Below are 10,052 nucleotides of genomic sequence, written 5' to 3'. Positions count from 1 at the left end.
ATTAAGAATTCATAAAAAGAAAATATATCCAGATGCCATAAGGAGTCCATTTTATTTGGGTATGAGAAAATGGGCTGTGACAAATAGTAACATATAATGTAGAAATTGTATAGCCTTGAAAAATAACATGCTTAGGGAAAGCATAAGCCTCAATAAATAAATTGTGCACATTGTTTTACTTAGAACAAAAGGGGAAAAGAGTCAATAATCATATAAATTTAAATATCCCTTGAAATGGTTGTTAATTGATTATTAAAGATTACTTTAAAATAGATGATCCCATAAATTTATAATGTTCTTACTACTTTATAGACTAAACTTTCAAGTTTATAGAATTTAGCATTATCATGAATTTTTGTAAACTTGACATATTCTATTCATTAAAAAAAATAGAAATTTTAATTAAATACAAATTTTAAAAATTCAAATAAATAACAAATGTCAAAAGAAAGTCTACAATAAAAAGACAATTTTTAGTCCCTTAAAAAATAGAAAAATTAATTAAATACAAATTAAAAAAATTTCAAATAAATAACAAATGTCAAAAGAAAAGACAAGTTTTACTCCCTAACCTTTTCCAACCCAAATCTGCAAACCTAAACAATATAGGTTGCTGCTATTTGTTTTAAGAAATATCTCAACTAATACCGTAAGAATAAATTTACTTCGTGGGACCTCCTTCAATATATCGCCACCCTTATAATCCTTTCCAATTGAGTAGTGTAGTCCTAGGTTTACTCATCACACAATCACAATGACCACTAGATATTTAAGAAACTGGACGCTTCCGACTTTCATCGTCAATAGAAAACAAAACCTGTAGGGCATTATGAAGGACATAAAATATTAGTTTGCACACAAGCCATCCCGATCCATCATTTTATGCACTTAATGCTGCTATTTTTTCACCTAACAGTATGTTTTTCCGTGCGTGGCACACCTAAAACTTCTTGTTAGTGGTCCTTCCGGATCAATTATTTACATTTCAAATCTTAGCAAATAGACAGACGGTTACTCTTGATATTAGTTTTTATTTTTATTATTTTTAAATTAAACAACGTAGATTACCGAGGCATCTGGTAAAAAAATACACTTGCTAATTGAAAAACCTAAATATCTCCGAATTGGATCCTGGAAGAAAAAAGTTTAGATCCAGTGGTATATATAAACACGTAAGTATCTAGCTGAATCCGACAATAACCCAGCAAAACAAAGATCGGCTAGTGGCCATTAGATATCAAACCTTTGTAGGTCAAATCTTTCTATACCAATTTCAAATTTGTAAAAAATAAACAGAAAGTGCCTTTTTGTTAATAAAAAGTTTAACAAGTTAAGAAAAAGTTTTAGCATGATAAGGGATCTCGTTGTAGTTGGGGTGCAGATAAAATCATAAAGTGTAGAAATCCATTTTGTGATGCGGCTTGTATGCAAACGTAGTTCACATGGAGCCCATTTTTTATAATGAGAGGAAGGGAGAGGGCAGGTCCCCTTCATATGCATTTGCACGCGCACGATCTACTGTGGGAACTTTTACAAGCTATAAATAATCACCAGAATAACAGTATGCCCACCAAAAAGCCATGAAAAGAGGGAGAGCATCTGGAATTTCTTCTCTGCGCTTGTAGCTATTGATTTCCTCAAAATCAAAACATTATGTAAAGCCGTGGCTGAATCTCTTTCAAAATCATCTATGAGTTTCTTCTTCTCGTTTCTCATGCTCTAATTGTAATTTTGTGGTTCTTATAGATGTCGAGAGTACATTCTCTTCTCGTCTTGCCTTAGTTGTCAGGTCTCCCTCAGAATTATGCTGCGTTAGAACCGTTTCTTTTACAGTTCTAAAGAAAATCAGCATGTAAATTCGCCAGCTTGTTTCCCAAGTATGGACTTGGGCTTAAAGTAAGGGTGGGCTTGATAAGCTTTCAATGGCGTCAATACTGCAAGTCTGCTATTGGCAGAAATTTCCAGGTGTAATCTAATGCCAAATGCCAAATGGTGTCTGAATCTTGTCCCTTTCAAAAAGGTTAGCCCACAAAAGGGAAAAATAAATTGCGTGTTTTTCCTGATCCAGATTCTGTAGTCCATTCTATTCTATTTTGATTCTTTTAGTAAGACCATGTAGGTCCACCAATGCAATCCGCTGTTACATGAGATACAATATTTTTTTCTTCTCTCTGCTTTCAGCCATGGAATGCAAGTATTGTTAAAACATGGAATTCCTCCAGCCGGACGATAAAATGCCTTTGAGTTTGAACTCCAATTTTGCCATCTAATTTCACCCCCAGAATTTAATTGAGAAGCCTATACTTTCTCTTACGAGAATAGCTAAATAATTTTTGAACTTACACTAACCAACATACAAAAAATTGCGTTGTACAGAGTATTCTTATCCTTAAATCAGAGACATTTGAAAATTTTCTGTAGTTTTTGAAGCTCAGAAAATAAGATGCATTGCTAGTTTGAAATAAAATAATCTTATAGCAATGTAATCTTAACTTCCGTAAATCTGTTACATTTTATGTTGTGTATATTCCTTTCTTTACAGTCCAAGTGTAAAGAAAATAGTTTATAGTTCCCTTCTGTTTCTTATTCCATCTTGAAATGGAGGAGACGTTTGTACCATTTCGAGGGATTAAGAATGATCTTAAGGGAAGATTACTGTGTTACAAGCAAGATTGGACTAGTGGCTTCACTGCAGGATTCAGGTACTCTACGTGCTAATTATTACATTCTGTTGCCTCTATTTTAAACCAATCATATATGTTGCACTTATAGAAATCGTCTGAAATATTTCTGCTATATCATGTCATTCATTGTTATGCCTTCACCCTAGCATATTTTTTTCAGTGTAAGCTGAAATTTACATTAAAACTCGCTTTTTCTTGCATTATAATCTACTTTTAGTTTAAAATAACTAACAGGTTCTCGGGTTTGCAGTCTCAGTAATTATGAATTTAGCTAATTGTATGAGAAAAAACAATCATTCAAATATGATGGGAAACTCAAATGCATGTTCAGCACTTGATCATAATGTTTGGCATGTTTAGCACTTGACTACAAAGTATGTGATCTTTATTAACCGTTTTGACACTCACCAATTCTCATTTTGTTTTCACATTCAGGATCCTTGCTCCCACAACTTACATATTCTTTGCATCAGCCATACCAGTGATATCATTTGGGGAACAACTGGACAGGAACACAAGTAAGAGTTGTCACCTTCAGCAACAAAAAGCGAGATTAGTGAAGATGCCATTTCAAAAAAAATTATTGTATTTCAATCAATTGTAACATTTGAATTTGGTCCTTGCAGACGGTATCTTGACTGCAGTTCAAACATTGGCATCTACTGGAATTTGTGGAGTCATACATTCCTTTTTTGGTGGTCAGCCACTGCTAATTCTTGGAGTAGCTGAGCCAACTGTGCTCATGTATACTTTTATGTTCGACTTTGCCAAAGACCGAGATGATTTGGGCCCACGTTTGTATTTGGCTTGGGCAGGATGGTATGCATCTCCCTGCATATTCATGTTTCAACAAAGATAATTCATGTCAATTTCCTTGAACCAAAGATTTTGGGAATCAATTCAGAAAGAGGAGAAAGCTTCAATAGCTGCATTTTCTTCAATAAATCACTAATGTTGTTTGATCTACAGGGTATGTGTCTGGACTGCATTTTTGTTGATCTTGTTTGCAATCCTGGGTGCATGCTCGATTATCAACAGGTTCACACGCATTGCGGGTGAACTTTTTGGTTTGCTGATTGCCATGTTGTTCATGCAGCAGGCCATTCGTGTAAGGTTCTAAGGATATTGGCATGTATATTGTTAATATATAATTTTTTGAGATAATGTACCAAAAGAGAAAATTTATAATGTTAGTCTTTTCTGAGCATGGAATGTATGGTGATGGCCTATCAAACCTTTCAAAACAAACATGCTTTTGACTGTAGGTGTTCTCATGTTCTAAGAAACTTATAAAGAAAAGATAATTAACCCCTAACCCTAGATATAATTTGACTAACTCAGAAAGATTTCTTTTAATTGTGTCACATACTATGTTCGTTAGAGACATTTTTTACTCTTACCAAAAAAATAAATATGCACTTAAATTGCAGAATATCCTAGCCATTTGAAGATAAATTTTTAAGATTAACCAAAAGTGTCTATTACAGGGCCTTGTGGAGGAGTTCCGTATCCCAGTGGGGGAAAATGCAAAACTTGAACAGTTCCAACCATCATGGCGTTTTGGGAATGGAATGTTTGCATTGGTTCTCTCTTTTGGACTTCTATTTACTGGGTTAGGGAGCCGCAAAGCCAGATCTTGGCGTTATGGGACAGGTATATATATTTTGAAATAATCTAGTTCACTGCCATATGCAATCTTCTTTATGATTTTCCTTGCCTACTCTTTATGTTGTCCTTTGTAGGTATTTGTAATCTTGATTTTAATCTCTCTATGCTCATTTTTTTTATATAGTTATGAGTACAGTTTTCTAGAAATTGGGACGGCATGCAAAAGACAACCATGTAATGAAATTTTTTGCATGTCCCTTAACGTGATCTCCTATGCTCTGTACTGTGGAATTGACTACAGTTTTTTTACGAAAAGAGTGCTCGAATGGTTCATCCAGTTTGCTATCAACTGTAGAATAAATTGCACAGCTAAACATGTAAATATTGGACCATTTGCAATCAGCATGTCAGCCGTTGTGATGCTTGAAGCTTAAACAATATTGAATATAGTTCTGTTGTTTGAGAGGAACTTAAATATCAATTTGTCTCTGGATTCGATAAGCTTAAAAAATCTGATAATGTTAATATCCCACTTTCTATCTTGAATGCACACACTATTGTCCGGTAGTATTTTCCTTCAATCCTATTCCAGTGACTTTATAGTATCAAATATACTTGGTGTATCCCTCTGATCCCCATTTGACAGAATAAATTGTTATCTTAGGTGATTTTTTTTAAACTCTTTAAGTGAAACCTATTTTGCATTTACAGGATGGCTTCGGGGTCTAATTGCTGATTATGGTGTGCCATTGATGGTCCTTGTATGGACTGGAGTCTCATATGCTTCAGCCAGCCATGTTCCAAATGGAATTCCAAGACGGCTTTTCAGTCCTAATCCATGGTCACCCAATGCCTATGCCAACTGGACAGTTGTTAAGGTGAAATTCCAAGATATGATTTGAAGGTGTCCTTTCCCCAAGTTCAGATAAATGCAAGACTTTAGCGGCTGAATGGTTTGGTTTTTTGGAATTTAATTTGTCTAGAATAATATAAACTGTTTGCATATCAACTACGTTTTGCGTATTCTTCTATTTAACTATGCATAAGTTTCACTTTGACTGACCATAGAGGTTGGGAACATGCACCTGATAATGATATTTGCTTGTTGAAACAGGAAATGCTTGATGTACCATTGTTATACATTATTGGAGCATTTATTCCAGCTACAATGATCGCTGTGCTTTATTATTTTGACCACAGCGTGGCATCCCAACTTGCCCAACAAAAGGAATTCAACTTGAGAAAGCCATCCTCATTTCATTATGACTTGCTTCTTTTGGGATTCTTGGTAGGGAAAACTGCATAAGTATGAATATATACATCAAAATATCTTTGCAATTTTCACCGCAGTACAAGATATGGTTTGAAAAAACCATTGTAATTGAACTTTCATTGTTTGTTATAACCTTCTACAGTTGCCAGTATTTTATAAATCTTTCTGGGTGGTTCTCAAAAGTTATCTTATTTCCTTGCAGGTTATTTTATGTGGCCTACTTGGTATACCCCCTTCAAATGGTGTTATTCCTCAGTCTCCCATGCACACTAAAAGCTTAGCAACTCTCAAGCATCAGGTACCCACAAAGTGAAGTTTCTGTAAAGCTTAATTAATTTAAGTTTAAGCATATGAGCAACACTGTTTTGTTTGTTAGATTTTAATGACAAATTGTTCTATTACAGTTGGTGCGAAACAAGTTAGTCAGAAGAGCACAAAAAAGTATTCAGACTAACTCAAGCCTAGGGCAGCTATATGGACACATGCAAGAGACTTACCAGCAGATGCAAACTCCATTGGTGTACCAGCCTCCAGCTAGCTTGGTAAGAGAATCATGTTTTTGGATCTAGGCACTTGTGTCTTAATTGAAACTTTCAAACCACGGATTTATTGCTTTACTGGATGCATTGCTCTATTATGCAGGCACTTAAGCAATTGAAGGATACCACTATTCAATTAGCCACAAGTGCTGGAAATATAGATGCTCCAGTTGATGAATCAATTTTTAATGTGGAGAAGGACATAGATGATCTCCTTCCTGTCGAAGTTAAGGAACAGCGACTAAGTAACCTGTTGCAATCTACTATGGTGGCTTGCTGTCTTGGTGCGATGCCTGTCCTTAAAAAAATCCCAACTTCTGTACTTTGGGGTTACTTTGCTTTCATGGCCATAGAGAGTTTGCCTGGAAATCAATTCTGGGAAAGGATATTGCTTCTGTTCACTGCTCCAAGTCGTAGATTCATGTATGGATTTATCTGAATTATACTAGCCTATATTTTTGCAATATTTTCCTCTCAGTTTTGTTCTTTCTTTGGATAAAATCACAAGCTTGTAGACAGTTTTCTGAGTTAAAGACTGATCAAATGTTGATGTTAAACTTATGGTCACAGGGTGCTCCAGAAGTATCATGCTATATTTATCGAAACAGTACCTTTCAAAACAATTGCTATGTTTACCATATTCCAGACGTGCTATTTACTGGCCTGTTTTGGCATAACCTGGATCCCAATAGCTGGTGTGCTTTTTCCACTGCTAATAATGTTGTTGGTCCCCATAAGGCAGTATGTGCTTCCAAGGTTTTATAAAGGAGCGCATCTTCAAGAATTGGATGCAGCCGAGTATGAAGAATCACCAGCAATACCATGCAACATAGCAACAACTGTAAGATGAATATATCACATGACTAGTATAGAATATTGCATGTGATGACTTTTAATTTCTATCATATGAACTATAAGAAGTTTAATAATATAATATGTTCCTCCCAGGAAGCTGGATCTCTCGGGCTTGGGCGTGGAAATGGAGGGGCAATGGCAGATGAAGGTGAAATTTTGGATGAGATGATGACACGAAGCCGTGGTGAAATTAAGCACACATATAGCCCAAAGATAACTAGTACAACTGAATGCACACAGCTTGGTGAAGCAAAGTATATTTTTAGTCCACGTCTTGGAGAATCTGAACAAGCAGACAGTCCCCGTATCAGTCAGCTCAGACAGACACACAGTCCACAGCTTGGCGAAGGGAAGAATATCAGTCCACGAACATCCACTTTGAGGCCACATACACCAACTTCAAGTTAGACATTTCTAGGGTGTGCAAAACAATAAATGTAATGTTTTCCTTCAGTGAATGCTATGTATCTCTTATGACATATATATAATGTCTAATTATGTAACCATGCTGAGATAAACTCCTTGGTTGTAATGGTATTTTATAGATACCATTAAGTCTATTTACCCTGTAGAATCTGTGTCCATCTCAATAAACAATGTACTTTATATAAGTTTGAAATGAAATAATAATGGAAGTTGAGTTGAAATTATTTATGTTTTAAGAATCTACAATTTTCACACTCGGTGAAATCAAGTTGAAAGACTGGAAAATCTGTCTATAAACTATATAACAATGTTTCCAATTATACTTTGTGACCCATCATCTGGATGACAACAATGAGACAGAGTAATACATTCATAGAGAAAGGACATGCCAAATAAACAAGCAATTACTAAAGGATCTTGACTCCTGAGTTACTTGGATTTCCTTGTTTCCATGTTTTATTGTACTGATTAGCATATGATTAAATGTTTTACAGGTTTCAATTTCACATCACAAGCAGATCTTCTAGAAAAGGATACCAAGCATAAATGAAATTTTTAAATCTCAGAATGATGATTGCAAAGGGAGGCAATGTGGCAAAGATAAAATAAAACAATCAATGCAATAGAATTTTCCTTACAAATTTTGTTGGCCACACACCAAAATGTACTTGTTTTAGGGAAGATCTGAGAACAAGTTTACCCTAATGGACCATTAATATTTGCAATATCATTAGGAACAATCACAATCATAAAAAAAGAATCACCTGCTTATTTTGAAAAACTAGAGAGTGCAAATGACATACAAAATTAAACTTTCTTGGCTTCTGAATCACATAATAGAGGTAAAAGTGAATTTTACTTCCTAACTCTATATCTGAATTTGATGCAGGAGCATCCTGGGCTTTCTTGCAATCTTGCATGTTGAGGGAGTTTGACTTTGGAGTTGTGCACTCGGAGACCAAAGAAGTGGTGCTCGGTCGCTGTTAGGTATAGTTTATGCCTGGGAGCTCGGCATACTCTGTGAGCTCGGTTTGCACTACGTTGTTCAGCATGGTCTTGGAGCTCGACACGGTCTGCGGTGCTCGATTTGCATTGTAAGCTTGGCATCGCTTATGAATTTACTGGTGCTCAGCTTGGTTTTGCTAACACTCGGTTTGGTCTTGGTCCTTGTGGGTGCCGAGTTGCGTATGAGCCAACTTTTGGCATTTAATTTATGTATGGCTATTTAATTTAGTGTTGTAGCCAACTTGTGGCTCAACCAATATTTAATGTAAGGGATTTATTTTAGTTTCTAATTAACTAGGCCGACTTGTGGCTTGGTTGTGTATAAGTAAAGGGTTTTGTGGAGTCTTTAGCAGGAGGAGAAGTAGTTCTCATTCCAGCTTGGAGAAGGGGATGAAGTGTAGATGCAAATTTTGAAGAGCTGAGGCTGCGGCTTTGAAACCAAAGGATTGCTTGGTGGACCTGAGGGTACAATTGTAGATTCTTCTTGGTGTTTTTATCCAATTGTGTATCTGGACTAGTTGGGATTGGGTTTGTAAGTTGGATCTTGTTGGATCTTGCACAACTGATTTTGTAATTGCTGTTTGTATTTGGCCCTAACCCAGAAGGCCTTACAGCCAGGCATATTGTATGTAATCAGTTACAACTTACATCAATGAATAAAGAAGTGTGATTTTGTATTAGATCTTGCATATTTGTTGCATTGTTGTGTTTCCGCTGTGTGGTTATCTACTAGGGGCTAGAATATCTCCTCTGGGGATTCTCCTGCCTTCCATTGCATCGAAATTAAAATGCTTTATTCAAGATTCAAGAGCCTATTGGCAGAATTTGCAGCCTTTGGGTTGTTGACCAAGTGTGCATTAATGAGCACACACATTTCTACTAAAAGGAATGCTGGTGAATCAGTATAAGATAAACTTATTTTAAATCCAGCAACTATGTAAACAACAATCACACAAGATCTACCAAGAGACACATGATTTATGTGAAACTCTTTCGGGAGAAAAACATAGAGAACAAACTGCTTGGATCTACTGTCCATATCCATCCAACAATGAAATTCTCTTTACAAATCTTTGTAGGCACCAACCCACTAGAGATACCAATCTCAATCACTAAGCATCAACTTAGCCAGCCTCCAAATGGGCAAAATTTTGCCTTCTTGAAAATAACTTCTTCAATGGATGAAGGTCATTTGAGTTTCCTTAATAAAATTTGCTCACTATATATACTCTCTACTTGAGAAATGCTGAAAAAAGGAATGATATGACTTCAATTGCTTTCTTTCTAATCTCCATTTCAACTTTTATTTATGATCTCCTTATGCCTCTTCACCCAACAGATGTGATCTTCCAAAGGAGGTCAGACACATATTAGAATGAATCAATTTCCTTCAGAGTTACACTGGCACGGGGTGCAGCGGTGTGGGGGAGACATCAAGACAATTTTTAGGTGTGGGAAAAAAAGGGCCTCAATTTAAGGACGGCGAGGGTGCGGTGACAGGGTGGGGAGGTGGGAAGGTTGCATAGTATACTTATATATCTTGAAATGCTAATTATAAAATGATACATCAATATAACATGCCAAATATAGTTGAATATAGAAAATTAAAATGCGATTCACAAACCATAAGTTCAAACTTGAAACTTGAAACTTCATAACCAA

General features: G+C 35.8%; 1 protein-coding gene across 2 annotated transcripts; it reads left to right on the top strand.

Moving 5' to 3' along the window:
- Positions 1-800: 800 nt before the first annotated feature.
- LOC149555298 (boron transporter 1-like) lies at positions 801-9,070 on the top strand. Of its 2 annotated transcripts, XM_089829421.1 has the most exons (13): positions 801-2,702; positions 3,120-3,202; positions 3,311-3,503; positions 3,654-3,792; positions 4,172-4,337; positions 5,004-5,170; positions 5,407-5,580; positions 5,768-5,863; positions 5,970-6,107; positions 6,208-6,527; positions 6,675-6,945; positions 7,053-7,396; positions 8,275-9,070. In XM_089829421.1, the coding sequence occupies exons 1-12, from the start codon at positions 2,599-2,601 to the stop codon at positions 7,365-7,367; spliced, it is 2,166 nt and encodes a 721-aa protein (XP_089685547.1). In that variant the 5' UTR covers positions 801-2,598; the 3' UTR covers positions 7,368-7,396; positions 8,275-9,070. The 2 variants fall into 2 exon arrangements, with proteins under 2 accessions (XP_089685547.1, XP_089685546.1); XM_089829420.1 differs by lacking the exon at positions 8,275-9,070 and having other exon boundaries at positions 7,053-7,609.
- Positions 9,071-10,052: the final 982 nt, after the last annotated feature.

Source organism: Cupressus sempervirens, chromosome 5 (assembly GCF_028749045.1).
Source record: "Cupressus sempervirens isolate cs-2001-9-10 chromosome 5, ASM2874904v1, whole genome shotgun sequence".
NCBI lineage: Eukaryota > Viridiplantae > Streptophyta > Pinopsida > Cupressales > Cupressaceae > Cupressus > Cupressus sempervirens.
This window is presented reverse-complemented; position numbering and strand designations above follow the sequence as displayed.